Below are 23166 nucleotides of genomic sequence, written 5' to 3' on the forward strand. Positions count from 1 at the left end.
TCTAACCCTCACTTAATTTTAAAAGTTCGTGTAGCTTTAATCCAGAAAAGCGCTTCTTTTTTTAGAATACAGATTGAGGCGGCATTACATGTACATGACATTTTGGTTTTTTTTTCAATCATGAAAACTTTACGATTAGAATGAAGGTTTTTCGGTGTCGGAGGCGAAAGATACCAGAGGGACATTGAAACTCACAAGTCGAAAACAAATTGACAACACCATAGTTAAAAAAGAAAAAGACCAACACACAAACAATATATTTACTGTGCCAAAACACAACATAGAAAACTAAAGACTAAACAACACGAATCCCATTTAAAAAAAACCAAACTTTTAGGTGTACCGGAAGGGTATGCGGATCCTGCTCCACATGTGGTCGTGTTGCTCGTGTTAGTACATATCAGGTAATAGGTCTAATTCGGTAGGTTACATTCGTAAATAGTGGGACCGGATTATAGTTACGGCATATTAGGAACATAATAAAAATACATGTATTTGGAATGTTTGGTTTTTTTTTCTGTTGAAGGGTATGACTTTTCAAAGCTTGGAGAAGCATTCGATTTTATGAATGAAGATGGAGATAATTATGATGGAAAATGGTTAGAAGATAATCTACTTCCCACTAAATACAAAAACAAAGGTAAAAATTGATTTAGTCTAGACTTTCATCTTCAGATTTTCGTCATGTGTTATTATTTTGGGTCATTGTTATTTGAAAATGTTTGTGTTGGTGGTATATTTTTGTTTTGATTTGTTTGATTCATTCTTTAAGTTAACACTTTCCATTTTTGCTTTATATGGGTCAATATGCGCATTAGATTCTCCATAGGCCATAATGTTAACGTTTTCTTCTGTTGCTCAGGCCATATCGTAAACTTGGATATGTATGATAGCTCGTTTTGAAGCTGAGACACTTGGACATATGTGGTGCGATTTTCGGGGTGGCAAGTGTGATTCGTTTTCCCGTCAAGTGCCCAACCCCGAAAGATAGTGAAAAATGTCACTCTCCACAGGAAATAATCCCAAAATTCTGACCATAAAAATCATTAAAAAATATGTCCTTTGTAATTTTTTGATCAGGTTTATTTTTGTATACTTTTTTTCACATCACATCAGCTCTATAAAACACCAGTCCTAGTTCATTTATGTCAATTTTTAAAATCACAGCTCCCACATATGCATGGCGAACTAATTTTTGAATGAGAGTCAAAAATCTGTGTTCCTCAACTCAAGGTCCTTTAGGGGTCTTGTCCCATATTATATGGTATGAATATATACATGTAGTAAATATCAGCAATGGTTTAAAGCATTTTATTCATGTGAAAATGCCGCTTAAAGTAAAGAGATGTTCGAAGTTGCTTCTTTATACGGTTTTATTTTTCAAGCCGGTGCAAATGAAAAATTCCATTAATGAAATAAAACAAAATTTTAGATACATGAACAATTTTAAATTTTTGTGAAGAATTGTCTGCAACAATAGCACAAAATGACAATTTGATGTCTTGTAAAATGATTTAAATATATAAAAAGAAGATGTGGTATGATTGCCAATGAGACAACTCTCCACAAGAGATCAAAATGACACAGAAATTAACAACTATAGGTCACTGTACGTCCTTTATCAATAAGTTTCTTCTATTTCTTAAAATTAAGCAATGCTCTCTCTGCCAGATGACGTCTCCAATCTTTGCTAGTGAAATTGTAAATATTTCGTTTCTTGTTTCTGTCTCTTTTCCCCAATTACACGTTTATATATGTTTGTTGTTATTTGGTAATTTCGCTCCCTCAATTGATATTCAAATGCTTCTTGATTTGTCTTTTATTATGTGAAAGATGTAGGTAGTATATCGCAAGCTATTTTTCTTTTCATAATCTTATTTTATCAACACTTTAACCCTGGAACTATTATACTGTATACTATAGAAAAGTCCAAGAATTTGGTTTTATTTAATTTTTCTTAAACAGTGACTTATAATTACATTATAATTCATATAATTATTGATTTTAACGTATAAGTAAGTCCACAATCTGAACATCAATCCCGATTTTATGGAAAATGTTAACTATATCATTATTTAAAAAATCTCTAACAAAAATCATGTTTGAAAAAGAAATACGTCCTCTTATGCTGCCGTTGCAAACTTTCAATAATTTAAAGTTGGTCGGGGTCTAAATTATTTTTTTTAAAAAGAAAACATTTTCATTGATTAAATTTTTTAAATCTGGATTGTTTTATCAGGCAAATAATTTAGAAAACACATGTTATGTAGGTATTTACATATTTTGCACATAAATCAGGCCGTTAGTTTTCTCGTTTGAATTGTTTTACATTTGTCATTTCGGGGCTTTTCATAGCTGACTATAAGGTAAGGGTTTTGCTCATTGTTGTTTGCATATAGAAATTATTAATTGGTCTTATACGGCCGCATCTTCTACTTTATTGTGAAAATGAGAACCGTGATTCTGTATTGTTTTGTTTTTGCTTTCGGAAACATATTTTGCAAGCTATCCTTTCATCTGATATTTTTCACAAACTCAAGCTTCAAAAAAGGGTCGGCAATCAATACTTTTTTTTTTAAATATTTGAAATTAGAGAATTTGGCAAAGTATGGAAAACTTTTACACAGACCAATACCTACATCACAGATTACCAGCAGGTCGAAATCCGATTTTGAATAATACAACTTTTTTTTTTTATTAGATGTGATTTTTTTTAAGTAACTGCTATATGTGCATGTTTACATAGGTCAGTGTTTTCTCAAGCGAACAACTATGGACCGTCAGGAATGCATTTCATGCATTTTTTATATACTGTTCAATATTTTTGGTTCCGCGCTTCCATTTTCAACATATAACTGAGTATCGGTTTACACAAAATCTTCTTTGACATTCATCTGATTATTTTTAAGTTTTCGGTTTCAATCTTTTTGGTTTCGTTTTTACATTGTTTTAAAAGTATAATCAAAGTACTGAAGTACTGAACCTCGGATGACCGCAAGTTCTTGTGGATGGTCACAAGCACTTGTCTCAGAAAAAAATCACATTTCTATACCGGAAAACTGAGGTTTATGTACAGAGATATATTTTTTCTGAGACAAGTTCGTGCGTGGATGATGAATAAATGAAAAGGAATTCAACTTCACTGCCTTAATATCTATTATATTGTGGTGGTACAAATACGTATACTCTGGTTTGTTGTTATATATTATATTTATAATTGTATATAGCAGTTACATGTATGTATAATTTTCATCCAATTGTATATCATTCTATTCTACGATTCTAATAAAAGTGCAGTACAAGTGCATGGTGGACACTCTTCTAAAAAATGTATAACAATTCGATTTTTCCAATAGATTGGATTTGAGTAGACATTCATATTTTCCCAAAAAAACTTTCTTGTGATATTCTTCCGCAATTTTTCTGTACGTGTGCATTTTTAATGCATATAAATATTTGTAACGACATTATATTCTCGTATTATAAATTTCTGTTCTTATGAGTATTCATTGAAGAAGAGAATTTATAACAAGCGATAAGAAATGTTATTTTGCACTCGATGGTATCCGCGTATTTATACGATCGGTTACCAGTCAAAAACGAAAGTCAAATCTCTATGGCAACAATACATCGGAATGCCCTCACGGTCATCGCGATGTAAAAATTAAAATTCAAGCTATGTTTTGTGGCGTTCTGCGAAGATGATAAAAAAGATCTTCTTTACACCGCAGATTGATTGGTTGATTTTTTTTCTAGAATGAGTTGGGAGTGTCTGTAAATTAATACCTTGGAGCTAACTGCTATATGTTTGTGTGCCATCCATCATGTATGTCGGACAACTACTCTCTCACTCTCTCTCTTTCGTTTTTTCTCAAATTATGGTAAAAGAAAAGTTTCAATTTCAATATACTAGTTTCATCACATGCCTATGTACCAGGCAATTCTGTTGGAGATTCGAGAAAATAATCTTCATTCTGCCACACTACTTCTAAATGTAATAACCTTATTTTTCAAACACATATTGCTAGGTAGATGACTAGGAATTGTTCTACTCACAGTAGATAAAAAATTATTGTTAGCTATACTGAAATATTTATAACACAAGTATTTCTCTGATAAAACGTTTTGTTAAATGAGTCGATGCGACACAAAAAATGATTGCACGTTTTACTGAAATGTTCACGACTAAGGTGTACTTTTTCTCATAATTTTTTTGTGAGAATTTTCATTCATGTGTATAGCTTCGAATCTTTTAATAGCAACGCTAGGAATTACAGATACTATCTGGCTTAGGAGGATAATTAAGAAGATCTCACTTTTGATCGCATTTTCTTTTTCAATGTATCTTGCTTTTATAAAGTGGGAGTGTGGTTATAGTAAGTTATCTCTTTTTTATACCTCCGGGCCCTTGTCTTTATATCCGAGTTAAATATTTCGACATCTCACCTGCATGAATTAATGCAGATCTGTATTTTAATGCATATTAAACGAGAACTTTATTTTAAATAGATCAGACTATATCATGAAATTATGTTATGCCAAATATGCAAGAAAATTCGTATATACAGTTTAACGTTATTATAACACGAACGTCAAATTACGGTTACGGGGACATTTCATTGGACATCTTAGATCGTTTCGGATTTTCTAACTGCAACTCAAACAAAAGTACATATCATATCAATTTAAAGGAAATTAAATGTATTTTCCATCATCCTATCAGTTAACAGGTGTTTAAAAATTGAGATATAGTAGAATTTCGTTTGATAAAAAGCCTCTGAATTATTCTTTGTGTTATTTTGTCCATCGGGACATTTTATTGGACACGGGAAAAATGACGATGTTTTTAAAATAAGACCGTAGTTACTTAATGATGACTTCAGTTAGCTTCTTCGGGACATTTATAATTTTTCTGATATTATTAAAATCCATTTTCGTCCGTTATATCTTATGAAAGTGAAGACAGAAAAAAAATTTACGGGTTGACCAGCTAATTGGGACATTTTTTCTCCTTTTTATTTAAACTCTTTTGACGATCTTCCTTCTCTTAAAGTTAAAAACGTCTGTTACTTCATTTTAAGTTAAATGTATACAAAACAATTGCAAAAATTTTAACCATTCTACTTACTAATGAATCCGCACTGGGATTTTAAAGACTCACATAAAACAAAATTGTAAAAGCGGGACACCCTTGAAATGACGTTATAGGCATCGAAATGAGCAAAGTTTTTCATTAAAAAATAGACAAAGCACAAAATCATCTATGTTATTGATTTCTGTGGTTTTTTTCCTTTCGAATGATATGCATAACATAGGTATTTGTTGTATAGGATAAGAGCTTGAATTTGAATAACACGCCTTCTAACCCATATTTCCAAAGTGACACCAATATCGTGCGCAACGTCTCAATATTTTAACGTCATATGTTCATGCTTAGAGACGTGTTCAAAGTTTTAACGTTTGTGTTAACAATATTAACATGTGTGTTCAGACACAGTGAACACTGGTGTTCAAATTCTGATCTAAAAAAAAAGATAGTTGTGTGTCCGATTTTCTATCCTTCTAATTGGCAAATTTACAAAGACATTCATTGAAAAATATGAATGTATACGCAGGATGATGATCTTGTGAAACTTTTATTAATAATTTAGTACTTGTGAAATATTAAAGTTCCAAGCTGGCATATATGTATGATTTATGAACTTATTTGATTATTATTACTAGTTTTACTTATAAGTGACATAATTATGCATATCAATGAGGCCTGTTATGATGATATCGTAATAAAAATATGTCGATGTTTATCTTATTTCATGATCCGTTCAGTTTATTAACATTACATGATCAATCAGTGTTCAAATCGTTCGAAATTTTGAACACCTCGCGTTAAAAAAAAATATACCAGGGTACCAAATACCGGAAACAGGTATCGGCTGGTGATTTAGGCGGTTAAACGAAGAATGGATACACATAAGGAAGAGATCTTGAGAAGGGACTTCTATCCCACATGTCGAACAGGAAAGAAGTGAGTAACAAGTTGGGATAATCACTATAGGTAGTTCGATGGCTTCCTTGTTATTTTCTCATGTCAGATATATATTTGTCAAATATTTATAACTGTTATATCCAAATTTTCAATATTCAACATAAGACGAATTAAAGAACAGGATTTAGATTAAACGTAAATAACTGTCAGCTTTTTTCTGATGATTTTCTAAACTGATGAATAACCAGTCGGTGATCGTCTGTCTGTTATACCGAGAAAATGATGATTTTTGACATCCACGTATATTAGCTGAACACTAAGTGTTCAGAACTCTAACATCAAGAGTTCAAAACTGAAACACAAAGGCATTAAAAACTGAACACCATGGCCACACATTCAATTGATGAACACTAAGTGTTAAGAACTCTAACATCAAGTGTTCAAAAATGAAACACAAAGGCATTAAAAACTGAACACCACACATTCAATTGATGAACACTAAGTGTTAAGAACTCTAACATCAAGTGTTCAAAAGTGAAACACAAAGGCATTAAAAACTGAACACCACACATTCAAATAATGAACACTAGTGTAAACATTTGGAACATCATTTTTGACAGAAAATGCATTCGTTTTATTTTTATTTGCAGGAATCGTTTACTAGATTAAAATGTTTGAATTAGAAACCGGTAGCCAATAATCCCACAAAGGTCATTTCTGCATGCTATAAAGTGTTGGAAAAAAGAAAGAGGTCAAAAAGGTATATATATATATATTAGCTTATGTAGGTGTATAATTTCTATATCTGTATACCTAAGGTCAAGAAATCGACTTTTGTAATGTCAAAACTTGCAATTCACTGCCATAGAATATCAATTTGTACTCTAGTATATATCGAAATTAAAGCATAACAACCATTGCATAATTTGATGCTTTGTGGAATTTAAAACTCTCTTCTATTAATTTTAAATTTTATTTTGCAGGATATAAAGGCTCATAGACATTTCTTGTTGTGGAGGACTTTGACATTGGAAGTTGATAACAACACATAAAATGCCACCCAGTTGATAGCTTTAAGTGAAGACGCACTGAAAAGTGGAGCGTACATTGTATGTGATCGTACAAGAACTGTTGGAATTTGTAAACTTTTAAACATTCATTGTGACAATTATCTATATCATAAACTATCTTCTTATCACATTGACATGCTTTTTTGGTTAGGATACACATGATGTAGCATCTATCTTGTCATGTACATGTAGGGGCAAATCATTATTTGTGATATATTTAAGTCAGCCTAAAAACATTATGTATGTGATTTCACTGACTGTTACTTGTGATATCATAAGGTATTCCTGTGTACTTTTCTTACATATATACTCATTTGATTATATAAAGAATTACTTATTAAAATATGTTTTATTGTTATATTTTGCTTGATTGAGTATAGTTTTTATAACTTTTTAATTAAGTTTAGTTCTTATGGAAAATTATGTACGCTTAACAATAGAACATGTTCCACATTTGAACACCATCAATTTGAGCACCTATGTCAACTGTTCTGAATGTAAACGTCTGGTGTTCTGAATCTTAACATTTTGGTTTTTAAACATGTTCTGTGTATTCAAAAAGTGTTACATGGCTGTTGAACGCGTCGACGTATTAAGATTTTGAACATTCGGACACGTTAAATCGTTGAACACTAGTGTTAAGGTCTCTAACATCAAGTGTTCAAAAATGAAACACACTGAAAAAAATACCTAGTAAATATTACTAGTTTGGCTAGTACTTCATTAAAAGTCCCTAGTAGATTATCAAACAACTAATTAGACTAGTATGTTTACTATCGTGGATGCATCGTATTACCAGGAACCAGCTGTGCAACTGATAACAGGATTTCCCGCCGGACGATATCATATTCGCGTGGCCAAGTTCTGTTGTACATGAAGTGATGGCCGCAATCAAACGAATAAAGAACCTCAGTCTTCACGCTGAACTGCTAAATCTACAGGCCCGCAGCTCAATTTTTGAAATTTTTTAGTTAGATTCTGTTGGCCTGTAGGTCTGATTTTTACAGGCCCGAGAGCAATTTTACCAGCCTGGGCTGCCTGGGCTGCCACTCGTCGTGAAGACTGGAACCTGAGTGATTTTTGGCCTGATTCATTGAAAAGCTGTAAGTATTTTAACTAATTTGTGTTTTATTTTATCGTCTTAACTTGTTTTCACAAAAAAAGAACCACATCATCTCATATCCAGAAATCAACGCCACTTTGCTTATTTGAATATTATACTAAAGAAATCGGATACGGGTCACGGAAATTGCATTAAAATGATAGGGAATTTTGAAAAAATGTCTGTTTTAATTTTAATTTAAGTGATAGACAGGTTGCCGGGGCAGAAAATGAATATACACAACAATATACACCATTTAAACGAAACACAATGACTGTTGTTGAAAAAATACAGGTTCCTGAGCTATTTTAAAAATCGAAGCGAGAGGCTCTTAACATTGCAGTATAAAATACAGGCTAAAATGGCTGAAACGTCAAATTTGCAAACTTCGTGTTGAAAATTGGCTTACAAGGTCATTACAAAAACAGGTTGCCGGGGTGAAATATGAAACTTGAATTTCCAAAGAATAAGCAAGTCCAAACCTTGTATGTGTAGTCGTTGAACTCTAGGTTCCCACGTAAAATTAAAATGTCACTATTTCAAGAAGAATAAACTCACGAAAGCACGAAAAATTCACTAAATTCGCGTTCATTGTTTTGATTTTATTTTTGACCGCCTGACAACTTTACGGAAATATCAAAGTGATTGTAAATAAGGACTCTGTGACGGGCAACTTATAATATCCGTGTTTTAAAGATTTTAATGATATCAAGCCTATCAAGCCAGTCCAGTTCAAAGTACTATCACGTGGTACAATTCTCATTTACATATTATGAATATTAATTAGCAAAACCACTTCTAATTTCTGGCTATGTCGCCTTTCACGTAAAATAAAATGTACTACAGAAGATGGTCAAGATATAACCTTGTGACACGTGGAGCAAACTTTATCTATTTAAGTTAAGATATACAAGATCCAGATTTCGGTATTCTAATATAAACACCTTTTCTTCTTTTTTAATACGAAAACTAATTAATAATCCTTCTATTTCACCACAGAAAACCGTAACTTAAATCCGAAACGTTTTATGATTATATAATTAAAGTGCGCCTCGTTATGAAATTAATATGGCTGCGCCCATGTAGTGAAAAAATATGAACCTGCCAAAACTAACACAGTCAATACATGGTATATCTTCAATATTTTCACATCAAATATGAAATTGAGAAACATTTGAAAGCACCACAGAATGTACTTGATGACATACATGCACCATGTAGGTGTACACTTGCATCTTGACTCTGAGTGCACAAATGCATTCCAATTTCAAACAAGTAATAGCTTTTCTATAAAGCTAGCCGTCTCTTAGCTTCAGGATGAAAGTAGAAAGTGTTAAAATTCATAAAGGCTAATACAATTTTTCCTAATTTACTAATGTTTTTTTGGGATAATTTACCAACACTGGATTAGAAAGGGTGTAACTTAACTGTTTATTAAATTAAATATGAAAATATTTATAAAAGTATATTTTAAACATGGCTCTGGGATAATTATTGTTTTTGCCAGTATTTTAACTCTCTGTATAGCAGTATAATTGTAGATTTAATATTAATGACATATTACATATACTTGTATGCAATTGCATAAAAAAGCTTTAACAAAAAAAGCACATAAATGTTCAGTGTGTATCTATATATGTCTGACATGATGACTCACCTATCACACATAAGAAACAAAGTGAAATATAGTTTTTTAAATACAATGTATTAGTAGAAATTGACAGTAGAGTTCTAGTTAATCTATATTAATTAATATTGACAACACTACATGTAGTTTTATTATGGATTTTTGTATAATTTCAGGTTCTGAAAAAATCACAGGGGATGATAAATTTAGACAAGAAGGATCGACCACCAACATGCTACACTTACTGGAACTTGAAAAACCTGCAATTCACAAGAACAAGCTAAAGACTAGTATTACCGTACAAAGTGGTTGAGGGTATGGTCCCAGCTATCCAAACCTGACAAATTATTCGTAACAAGCAATCTTTACCAAAAAGGAACATCAAGCCGACATACATGTATATATGCTTTGCAGACTTTGAAAGTGATAATTTATAAATTTGGTTAAGGCTATTGAAACAACAAACTGTGATTACGAACAATTTAAAAACACATTCTTCATCAAAACTGTGATTCATTGAAAGAAGACATAGTGTGCGCCAAGTCAGTTGAGAGCTTCAAAACAGTTCACCAAGGCCTTCAATAGGAGTCCGCTCTCCCGTCAAGTTCAAGCCAGAATTGGGACCTTCGATGTAACAATGCAGATACATATAGCATGAAAAGTTTTATATAATGAACATTTATATTTGTATCTATTGATGTTTCAGTACAAGTATGATTATTTGTTTTTGTTGTGATCTATGACATACATGTATATATAGTATAAACAATTTTAAGAAAGTCTTATCTGTATACATGACAGTTCCGTGAAAATGTTAACCAACTTTTGTGTCAACTTATTCATTCATCTAAAAACTGATACAAGCCAATATTAGAATTCAATAGATTAAGACTATAAAATCAGTTTTGACCTAGGCCTGTTCTAGTTTATTAAGGTCAAAATAAGATAAAGTTTCATAATATAAAATATCAATGTACATGTAGGAGCAGACGGTGAAAATGATTTAGATCCTAGTGCAATATGAGATGGGTGACATGTATTTAGATCCTGGTGCTCTAGAGGGGTGACATTGAGTTGGATCTGTTTGCTCAAACTAAAATTAACAGTGCTTTAAAAAATGATAAGTGATCATGCTTTATAAAGTTATAAACTGTTAGGTACAATCTGTATACTTACTTCCTGACAATTTTATTTTTACTTCTAAGTGTTTTAAAATGTAAACTTTGAAGTAGGAAGACATAAAATAACTGATAAGTCTTACTTTGTTCTTTTTTTTAAAATAACTATTCGTCGGAGAGTTTATTCATTTTGGTTTTGCAGGGAGAGCTGATTGATTTAAACAGGGGCCGTGCAATAACTAGATGGGTTATAATTTATTACATAAACTGACGTTTTAAATTTTTTTCATCGATATAACTTTAGAATTGTAAACTGAATATTCTAAATACATGTATGAAATATTGTTAATATTGATTAGGGTACAGCTTATTAATGGTTTTGAAACATGAATTTAAATGGTTACTTTGAAGTAAATTGAGAACCTGTTACTTATTTGTTTGTTGTTGGTTGGACACCTTTTTCTATACTTGAAATTAACTACTTTGTATTGTCTACTCAAATGTATTTTACAGTTCTGATGTTATGCATCTTATGTAAATAAAATATGTAGGATTTATCTTTAAAATTAATTTGCTGAACCTCACACACTGACAAATTTAGTTAGGTAACTGTAAAGCTTTCAGGCCTAACATGGCGAAATTTAAGTGAGAATGTGTGAAAGAGAAAACAACAAGAACAAGGAGTGAAAAGAAATAGTTTTGTCTTTATTGACATTGAAGGTCAATTATCACTATAGATGCAACAAATTTTTATCTGCATTCATTGGCAACGAAAGTATACATTGCAAGTCAATTCATATTGAGGATATTGTGACCTATTTCTGATGTTTTTGCTAGTCTTTTCATGTCATTGTTGTATATTTATCTTTCACAATTATTGCTATTGTCATTGTGTTTCCTGAATTGAAAGATCACAAACACATATAACTACCTAGAAGCTTCCTGTTGATTTTACTGAGTGATGGATTTAGGGGTCCTTAGGCCTCTTTCATGGGAAAAATTTAATTGATTATACAGTGAAAAATTTAACTATGACTTGGGTGAGCCCCCTTTTATGGCAGTCCCCCTTATTAAAAAATTGGATTTATCATTTTGAACTTTGTACTAGTACAATAGAGAAATAGCTATAAGAAATTGCACTGCTATGAAACTATGCATACAAATCAAAATAAAAAAGAATCCTTAATCAAGTAACATTGCTACATGTAGGTACGAAAAAGTACCACACAAGGGTGACCTGGTACAAGTACTTATAGCTAGTAAAGTTACTAGCTGAAGGAGGTATTCCTACTAGGAAATATTTGTAGAGTTACTTGAAGCTAGTAGAATCACTAGTCTTACCATGTATTTGCCACTAGGAGGACCTAGTTATGTTACTAAAAGGTAGTAAAATTACTTATTCAGACTAGTAAAGTCACCAAGCAGTCTAGCAAAATTACTAGGGACTCCTAGTATAATTACTAAGTAGCCTAGTAAATTTACTTTGATGGCCTAGTATAGTTACTAAGTAGGCTAGTGAATATACTTCTGGCCTAGTAATCTCATGGACAGTAAGTTTACTAGTTTACCTAGTAGAGATTACTAGGTATTTTTTTCAGTGCACAAAGACATTAAAAACTGAACACCACACATTCATTTGATGAACACAAGTGTAAACATTTGGAACACCACTACACGTTCAAAAAGTGTTACAAAAAAGCGTTCAAGCAGTGTTCTATTTATTAACACTTAGATTTACAGTACGCATTTCTACGTTTATTCATATTTACATCTGTTTTACTTTCAGATAAAATCAGAACAGTTCTGGACATTGGTTGTGGGGTTGGCAAGCTAACTGCAAGTATAGCTAACTATTTTCCAGATGCTAAAGTTGTCGGAATTGATGTAGACAGTTATGCGATTGAAACTGCTATTAAACTAAAAAAAGATAAACATTTAACCAACGTTGAGTTCTATCTTCTAGGGGCAGACAATTTAACAGAAGAATGGACAAACAGTTTTGATTGGATAATAATGTTTAGAGTTTTCCACGATTTACCCAACCCGGATCCTTGCCTTAGAGAATCTATACGTGTTATGAAAGATGATGGTGTAATGACTTTTCTTGATAATCTGGGCCACTCGAATCCGAAACTAAATGTTGGAAACAAACCCATTGCAGCAACGTTGATGGTGAGCTGTTACATGTGCCTCCCATGCAGTTTATCAACACCGCCGGCTGCTGGTAATGAAATCAGTTGGGGTCTCGAAAATAGAGCAGCATACATACGAGAAAATGGGTTAATAATACATGACAATGAGCTAGTCGAATGTATTCATTGTTCTAAAGCAACACTATAGATACATGCCGAATAACTGAAACATTAGATATTTTAAAAAATATATATACTGCGATGTTTATTATGTAATCAAATTAATCGCATGGACGATCAGTATCTTAAACTACGTCAGCTTTGTTGGGGGTAACAGACTAATAAATTTTATTTTATAATTATTATTCAGGTTTGTTTTTCATTTTGAGATACTTTTATTTTGGTTTCGGGTCCACTTCAGTTATTATCATATGACATTAATTCCTAAAGACCTGAGCAGGAAAGAAGGATTTCATCATTCACGGGGTCACGAATTAGGCTAAAATGTTAAGCCAAAAATAAGACATTGTAAAAACAAAACACTAAACAACGTATTCGTCAGACCTATAATAGAAAAAAAAGGATATGGGGTATCCATCCATGACATTAAATTAGTACATGCACAGCGAAAAAGAAAAGAAAAGAAAAACACCCCAAAAGGTTAGACAAAGAAACATTCGATTCTTCTTGATAAGACACACACTACCTTTCTTTCTGAATTATAAATATCTCTCTTATGAGTTAAATTGTTTCAATACCCTCAACCTGATAGTCAGTAACGGACTCAGCGAGAGTTACATGTACATTTGTGAACAGAAATATGGAATAGTTACCAGAGAAACATTTTCCTTCATAAAGAAAGTAAGTAATGTAAAACAAATCATGTACAGCAAATGGACTTGCGTGTCTGTAAAAACATCAATTTCGACTACCAGCACTTTTCCGACTGTCACAGTGGGTGTCCGACGGAATCTTGTAGCAATAACATTCATCGATCACTGATCTAGTGACAATTTTATGACTTCGTGTATTTTAAGGATGCGAACAATTCCAACAGTTTTTGCAATATTTGTTCTGTTTTTAGTCGCCCTTTATTATCGTCTGTAAGAAACCACTCAACAGACGCTTCATAGGAACAAGCCCTATTACATATAAAAAAAAATAGTAAAGGTGACATTTTCTTTTCCCTAGATACATATGAGACAACCCATACCAACCGTGGACGTAAAATACAGAAATAGTTTATTTGCTCATTGTTGGTGGACATACGGTGACCTATAATTGTTAATGTCTGTGTCATTTTGGTCTCTTGTGGACAGTTGTCTCATTCAATCCTACCACATCTCCTTTTTTATAAGCTGTTAACTTCTATATCATTTGGTCTCTAGTGGAGACTTGTCTCGCTTGCAGTCATGCCAGATCCTCTAAATGTTTATATCCCTAAAAACATAACCATGGAAATTATTTTTGGATATCTTTGAATGAAAACACAAGGATAACAAATCAAGTTGTATTGGGAACACACGTACACGTAGTCCTACCACACGTATTTTCTCAGACTGTTAAGACATTTAATGAATAAATATATCTGAAATAAATATCGGTGTTTCGCTATCGAAGATATGCAAACCAAACTAAAAATACAATTTGTATGTAAAAATAGCATTAATGAATATATAAAATTCAATAACTGCCATGGCTGCAAGACATAAATTCATAGCACTATATTTCTTTTCAAATATAAATTACAAAAATAATTTGGATTTCCATCCTTAATCTTTAAATTAAGAAATATATCTTTCCCGGGCAAAGCTGTTATTACATGCCTAGATTTGGCTATAATGTTTGTCCTTATAGCTTTATTAACTCTTCAATTGTTTTTAAATCTTTTATGGATTTTCAAATATTTTGACCTCGAGCATCACCTTAAGAGACACTTGTGGTCAAAATGCACATCTGGTGAGGAAACAGTGGTACCTTTAATGTCATTAAACCGTTCATCTGAATGTGCACGTATCCAGCACTGATGTTTTTACTGCATTTCAACATTAATTTATGTTCGAATACGCAAGTTCTTTAATCCTCTTGTCGAAATTCGAGTTTTAGCCCGTACGGGGGTTCTATAGAATTGTTGAATTATATTGTTTTCAGTGTTTCGTATATTTCGTGAAAAAAAATTAAACCTTCTAGTTGAATCTGATGCAGCAATGTTTCTTGGTCTGTATACAATTCTTAATAGACTACTATTGTTCATCATATCTTTGCTTATCCTCAATTTAAAGTTGGTATTTGTTCGTTTTCGTAGTGTAATGTATGGAGATGAACGTCTGTCGTTCGTATTGATAAGTATACGGATTGCAGGACTGTATGGATCTTGAATAACTCTTTTGTGAAGAAAAAACTTGTTAGAATATGCTTCGTCCTACAAATAAAGAAATACATTCATTTTGGTTGTTATTATATTTTTTTAAGAAAAATCATATAAAAGTAATACGGTTCTGCGAAATGTTTTCTTCGTGCATGTAGATATATTATATTAAAATTATAAACGATAGTTTGAAAAAATACATAAAAACTATTCAAAGGTCCGTGTTTGACTATATATTAAGGTGGTACCTAACACTACAGGGAGATAACTCTGTAATGTCAGCTTAACGTTTTAATTAAGTTGTGTTGTAAAAGGAATATTAAGCTTCTCAATGATCAATATTGGTGTTTGTCAAATTGCTATATAACCAGTGTAATTTTTCTGAAAAAACGGTTGGTTCAAATTTTTTGAAATTTTTATATTTTTGTTAAAGGGTCAAAGTAAATACTTTGACAAAATTTTATGAAAATTAAACGAGCCAAATTAATTTTAGTGAAAGTGTTGGGTACCACCTTAAGCCAAAAATAAACAAGTCTAAATTGAAACTACGTTCAAACCTAGTATGATTGCGTTGGATAAAAACACCATTTTATACGGGTGCATGTAAAAAAAAAATCGTTGTAGAAGGGTCTAAATACAACACAAACAATATTTTCCAAAAGACTTAAAAAGTGAAAAAGCATATTTCAATAAAACGAATTTGACTTACAGGTGGAACAACTGATGTTATTAAACCCTGCTGACTGACATTGTCGATTGCCAAATAAATTGATCACAAGATGTAACAAAATAAGCCAAAAAAATATATATCAATTATTTTTGACTATTTAATTAGATATTTTCACATAATATTTACTGCATGAAAAGAAGAAAAAAAAATGAACAAAGAAAACCTACCATAGTTGGAATAAATCTGGCAGTCACGGTTGTCTTCAAATAGTAAACAAATATGACGACCAATGAAAAAAGATGCATTTTGTTGCCTAAATGTATTGTAAGTTGTGTGTGGTTCCTTGTAAAGACGTGTTTCGTTTGTTCTTTGAATGAATGAACAGCCTTATATACATACTGTATTACTACTCTGACGTGCACGTTTTTATTTACATCAATTGGGTTTTACTATAGTAGTTTCATTCATTATAAGATCTTATAATTGCCGAAAATGGTCAGACATGTTTACGTCATGGACGTATTTTCCAAATATGGTTTCTACGTAATAGGCCCGCAATAAGCGCTTAATAACACAGTACTATGTTTGGTTAAAACAATACATGTTTGATGGATTAGTACTGATAGCAATATAAAAATGCATATAATACTTAATGGAACATTTTCAATCATTTTAACACTTTTGTCTTATTTACGTATAGTCGTATGTATATATTGCTGTCACAGATGCATTGATTTTAAGGTTATCTTAAGGCCAATACATGTCTTCATCAAAAGTTCATGAAATAGAGCTTGTGATATCGATGTATTGATTAGAAATAGCTATATTCTACTTATGAAGTGGGAATATCTTATTAATATTTGTGAATAAGGTATTATAGGCTTGAAAGAACGGTAAAAAATAAATAAATAAATTCCCGCATACATATTTTTAAAGATCACTATAAAACAGGTATCGACAGATTGTAGTTCCAAGAATGTGTATATACATGTATATAACAATATTATGCTTTGCTTTTAATTCACTGATAACAAAATCAATATTAATACCAATAAAACAACTTTAAATGACACTCCATGTTTGTGCCTTGGTGTAACTTTAAAAAATAACTTAAATCATTTACTAATTTTAAAAACGATCACTATTCATTGAAACACTTTTCATTCTGAAACATTCGCAATGAAGTTACATGTATATCTTAAGCTATACTACGGAGTTTATACTGATCACTTTAAAATTTGTTTTACAATTTTATCTGAACAAATTATAATTTGAATTAAGAAATATTTTCAAAATTAATAATTGATAATCATGTTTATTATGAATTTAAAAAATATATAGTCAATTGTAATTTAATTTAAATTTTTACCTGATTTTACCTGTAAAATGAACGCCCGCAAATGTAATCAAAAGCTGCGCGCAAACTTTAAAAATTTTAATCCCCAAATGCGCGCAAACGTAGTGCGCCCGACCTAATTGCAGTGTTGAATTGGTAACCTACATGTATTAGAATTAATTTATTCAAAGGATCGATAAGTTTACCAGGATTGTTTCTAAATTTACGTGAACGGTAAACAACATCTTAAACAAACAACAAAGGTGATCCATAAAAAATATACAGTTAAAAGCGACAATAAACTTTTTTCAGCCTTTAATTTGAAATCAAACAGACCTAGAAAAATCCAATTCTACAAGGTCGCTATTGTTTCATATTATCGTTTAGGTTATTATATATGACAATCGGCAGTCTCCGGTGGTCATCTTGAAAATTAATGAGATGGCGTGTAGGCAAGAATACACATAGAATTCTAATATAATATATTATCGAGTACAGTCATGCAGTGTTCACTGTTTATTTCAGACTTATTATAAATTGCATATATACGTTTTAGTATGTTATAAATTATATATGAAAATTTAAGTTAAATCGGTGAACATGAATTTGACAGCTAATACCCCTTTTAGACAAATCGACTCGTGAAAGAAACAAATAACATTTGATAAAGGTAATAAAAATATATTGATGTACATACATACACTTATTTAGAATGTATCTTGGCGTGAACAGTGACTTTTAGGCATGATAATATTGTCAATTGCAAAATGTACCGTACAGAGGAACACTTCTAGTTGATGTTTGTTTAGTTTTTTTCAAAAATAACTCAGCACAAAATAATAATGAATAATTACTAAGGGGACAACAATTTAAGCAAATACGTACCCTTGATTAAATCAATTAGTAGTAGTATTGGCTATAACATGCCGGCCATTTTATTTGTGAAAGAAGACTGACACTGGGTCCCGAAAAGAACAAACTACCTTCGTAAGGATAACGATAACTGAAAACCAGTAAATTCAAATTTTAGACGAGTGCATCTGCAACGTTTGTGGTCCGAACTCACAACCCGGACGTAGAAGTGTAAATTAAAGTTTATAGTTGAATGATATTTCATATGTAGAGGGACACAACAATGAGATACATAAACGAATATGATATTTATAGAATCTTGCATGTCTAAGACTTATTCGGAAACATTATATATATATATATTGAATACTACAATATATATATTATATATATATTGAATACTACAATATATATATTATATATATATTGAATACTACAATATTAGCTGCAAATATTTATTGGTAAAAAAATTAAACAGACTCAAATGGGATTTTATTTGACCAAAAAAATGTTAAAATCTTGACAACGATGGACTACTCTGATATTAGAATATACATATGTTTTGTTTATGAATAGAATAGTTCAGCAGTTGAGACACGCTGAATTCGTTTACTATGTACATGTAACACTAAACTTCTGTTTTAATAATTGTTTTGATATTTTACGGACAACTCTTCGATAACTTGATCAAAATTAACTGTCAATCTATTCTTCGTACACTTCAAGCAAACCAATATCATGGCGAACAAATCACGTGGTAAATCAAAATTGGAAATATTAAAAAAATCAAAAGGAGTTTGCTGTATGAAATTTTTCATCAAATTTCAATACAGTTTATAGGGAGTTACCATTTGATTTATATGGAGAGGGCTAGGATGAAAATTGTGTCCAGCATTTTTTTGAGTTGTAATCTCTGACCTCACTGCAAATATTGCAGACGCCTGACGCGTCTGGACGCGTTCCAATTTTAAACACAATATGTTCAGTTATTAACATTAGTGTTCCACATTGAACGCCAGCGTTAAAGAATATAACACATTGTGTTCAGTCTTTTAACGCACATATTCAAGACAAGTGTTCTAAATTGAACACTAAAAATGTTTTTATATTGTAATGGGGAGTGAAAAAAAAAATCATCATTTCAGAGTCAAACAGACGATGAATAAGGGTGATTCGTACTATGGTTTGACGATAAATGTTTTTTAGCTGTATCGGCATATAAGCAAATTATAGTTTGGTAAAAAAAAATGAAACATTTTACAAGAGCGTATTTATAAGCGTGCAAATGATTGATTTTTAATATGAATCTTTTTCTAAACGACTTAAGTTCTTATAAGGTATTTTTTTTAACAATGTAAATGCGTAAATGCTCATGAAAACGTTGCTCTTGTAAAAGCGTTCTGGTGTCGAACATGATGCGTTCAAATTTACCATTTTCCCTGAACGCCATGTGTTCCAAACATATCCGCGTACATAACAGCGCGTGACGTATTAATGTACCGGAAGTTTGGTTTTTGATCGTGATTGAAGAAGCTTCACTGAAGAAAATTAACAACAAAACTTGATATAATAGGTATGTTTATCTATATTTATCTACACATGACGAACATAAAAAATATTTTTTTTAGTCATGAAATCAACAAATGTCTTCTTGGACAGGACACACTGAAGTATAAATGGAAGAACATTTTGTTCGAACATAAAACTGCCCCCTCCACTTCCACTTAACTGCAGTGGCGGATCCAGGGGGGGGGGGTTCCGGGGGTGCGCACCCCCCTTTATTTTTGCCGATCAATGCATTTGTATCGGGACATATGTTTTGCACCCCCCCTTTGCCCTGGGTGCCCTGGATTAGCACCCCCCCTTTCGAAAATTCCCGCATCCGCCCCTGTAACTGTGCTGTCATAATTCGATTAAAAAAGTAGCGGTTCTTTGAGAGATTACATTCAAATTATCATGTTTAAAAAAAACTTAACCTCTGTAAATTTATACGTAAATGTTAAATGATATCGTTGCTATTGTAAATGTGTTCTGGTCTCGAACATGATGCGTTCAAGCTAATCGTTTTCTCCGAACGCCATGTATTCCTAACACAACTCAAACATTGTGTATAGAAAGCATTAAGAAGATCAAACGATCATCTACACTTTTGAGGATGTACATTTTTTAATTAAATAAAACCAATGCATAAGGATTTGTTCACAAATGCAAAAACTGTCATGACATTGCAATGTCAAGACAGAAGTTTGTAAAAAAAGGCATACTGCAACACTAATTTTAAATTTCTCATGTATATGTTATTTATAATAGCTTTGTAATTAGTAATTCATTTAGCAAATGTCCACCCTTGTGCACTGCATTCATGTATTGTAATGTATTCCTATGTTACTTTTATAGGGTACAAACCCAACTATACTGTACTTAAGGGTAATTGTTCGTGCATACCTCGAGAATAAAGAGAACATGTTGCAATTCAAGAGATGACTACTTATCCTGCACCATAAAAGTACTATATGTAAGTTTAAGAATTTTGAATAGGAGTGCATGTCCACTGACTTCTTACAAGTGTTGTTATTGCAGATTTATCAATAAAATGTGCACCATTCACTTGTTTACATTAATCAGAAAGCTATTTGAGCTAAATTTGATGCAATTACATCATCTGTCAATTATCCGTATACAGATCATAAGTGAAAAAATTACTAAATATCTTTCAAAATAAAGGCAAATGGTAATTAGTTTCTTGAAATGTTAGCAGTTAAATTAGTGACAAGTCTAAGTTGACGATAAAGTTTTGCCTAAAAAACATAATAGCACTTGCTGGACACTTTCTATCATTTTTTTAAAAAGATAAAGAACACGAGAGCACATTTGACCACTCAATTACCACTCATTGGCAAATGCATCTTGTCTTATAATGCTGACAAGTATAATGGAATTACAAAAACGAAATAAGATTTTCTAATATTCTTAAGGAATGTCGACATGATGAATAATTTGTTTACTCATACACTTCATATTTCACATTTTAGAACTTACGGTTGATGGATAACAAGGTTAAAGAATAATTATAACCCAAGGAGACGAATCCTCTAAAAATGGAAGCTCAAAATCAGTTGTAAACGACTCAAATCATGTTTAAAAGTGTCCAAGGAAGCAGTGTTACATGAACACCGACTCGACTACTAGCATCATATACACAGGGTATTTTATGTTTGATATTGACTATCTGAGTGCTATGCAGCCAGTGGATTATGGAACATTTTGGTGATAAAAGAGTCAGTGGCATCAGTATTTTGTAAAGAAATTCAGAACAGTTCTTGACTTAGGAAGTTGCAAACGATGAGTTAAACATAAGACACTTGACTTTGTTGTAGCATAATAATTTTAAATATATGACGAACATTTTGTTTATGAGTAAATATTTGGACACATTTTGCAAATTACAAATGTTATATTTCTAACTTGTCTAACTTGTCATTTTAAAGTTGCTTCAATATTTCACATTTTATTGTACTTTTTTTTTTTAAATGTTACCTTTTTTAATCAATTAAAGACGTTTTTAATCAATTAAAATATTTGTTTTACAAGACCACAATAATGTTTCAGAGAATATAACACTTTTTCTGGAACATGTAAAATTGTGTTCCAGTAATATACACTATGTGTTCTGGATATTAACACATATTTCTGGAACACAGTCCGAGCGTTCCAGAAGTGTTACAAGACTTAGAACGCGTAACGGCATACAATTTTGCTCACAAGGACATGTTCCAGATTCAAACACTAGGCGTTCAAGAAGTACACGCTATTCGTTCAAGAATAACACATAGCGTTCGAAAGATGCACACATGATGTTAAAAACTGGAACACGAAAGTTAATATCTACAACACTGTTACGCGTTCCAGATTCAAACACTAGGTGTTCAAGGAGTACACACTATCCGTTCAAAAATAACACACATAGCGTTCGAAAGATGCACACATAATGTTAAAAACTGGAACACCAATGTTAATATTGAGAACACCGTTACGCGTTCCAGAAGTGTTACAAAAGGGCGTTCAAAAAGTGTTCAGATTCTTAACACTTTTATTTACAGTGCTGCATTTTAATTTTTCACTCTACTCGGTCGTGTCTTTTTTTATTACTTTATCCTAGTGTTTTTTTTTTACGAAATTGTACTCCTGTCATACAAATCAAATGGTAGCATCCTTATGGATCCCGAATTTTACAAAAAAGGAGCACCAAGTAAACGTAAGGAGTGGGGCTTTGCATGAACCAATAACACAGTTTAATACTTAGATCGCCCCCTCCCAACCCTCCGACTAAATCCGCCTGGGTAAAATTCGAGCGTTGGGGGATATTATTCCGTGTCATTATTTTATACTTTGATATACAAAAAAAAGGTTAAGTATCATTGCCTATGAGGGACCAAATGGCATACAAATTTACAACTATTGGTCACCGTACAACCGTCAACAATGAACAAATCACAATACAAATCACAATAAAAGTCCCTCAAATGACAAAATTAAATGAAAAACAATTCAAACACGAAAATTAACGGCCTGATATATGTGCCAATCAATGAACGATAACCAATACGATATGCAGAAACAAACGTCAACCACTGAATTGTAAACTCCTGGCTTGGGACATGCAAATACAAAATGTAGCGGGGTTGAATTAGATAGCCGCCTTAATGAGGAACCTCAACTCTGCATGGATGATTAAGCGCTTGACATTTTATATAGACATCTGACAACTGTATTTAAAACACGGTTTGCCAAATGATGATTTTTTATTATTTTATTTGTCGTTGGGTTGTTGTCTCATTAGCGTATATCCTTTTTCATTCGTGTATATGCTATTCATTATAGGGATATCATACTCATGACTTTGTT

General features: G+C 31.9%; 1 protein-coding gene and 2 long non-coding RNA genes across 3 annotated transcripts; 2 read left to right on the forward strand and 1 right to left on the reverse strand.

The window, feature by feature from the left end:
* Positions 1-531: 531 nt before the first annotated feature.
* Positions 532-13400, forward strand: LOC143052777 (uncharacterized). The gene is made up of 2 exons (XM_076225880.1): positions 532-640; positions 12690-13400. The coding sequence occupies exons 1-2, from the start codon at positions 565-567 to the stop codon at positions 13241-13243; spliced, it is 630 nt and encodes a 209-aa protein (XP_076081995.1). The 5' UTR covers positions 532-564; the 3' UTR covers positions 13244-13400.
* A 1270-nt stretch (positions 13401-14670) lies between these two features.
* Positions 14671-16426, reverse strand: LOC143052778 (uncharacterized). Its single transcript, XR_012971241.1, has 2 exons — positions 16301-16426; positions 14671-15457 (listed from the first exon to the last, which is right to left on the reverse strand). It is a non-coding gene; the product is annotated as an uncharacterized LOC143052778 (long non-coding RNA).
* A 3180-nt stretch (positions 16427-19606) lies between these two features.
* On the forward strand, positions 19607-21777 carry LOC143052779 (uncharacterized). Its single transcript, XR_012971242.1, has 3 exons — positions 19607-19834; positions 20659-20776; positions 21294-21777. It is a non-coding gene; the product is annotated as an uncharacterized LOC143052779 (long non-coding RNA).
* Positions 21778-23166: the final 1389 nt, after the last annotated feature.

Source organism: Mytilus galloprovincialis, chromosome 11 (genome assembly GCF_965363235.1).
Source record: "Mytilus galloprovincialis chromosome 11, xbMytGall1.hap1.1, whole genome shotgun sequence".
NCBI classification, from domain to species: Eukaryota; Metazoa; Mollusca; class Bivalvia; order Mytilida; family Mytilidae; genus Mytilus; species Mytilus galloprovincialis.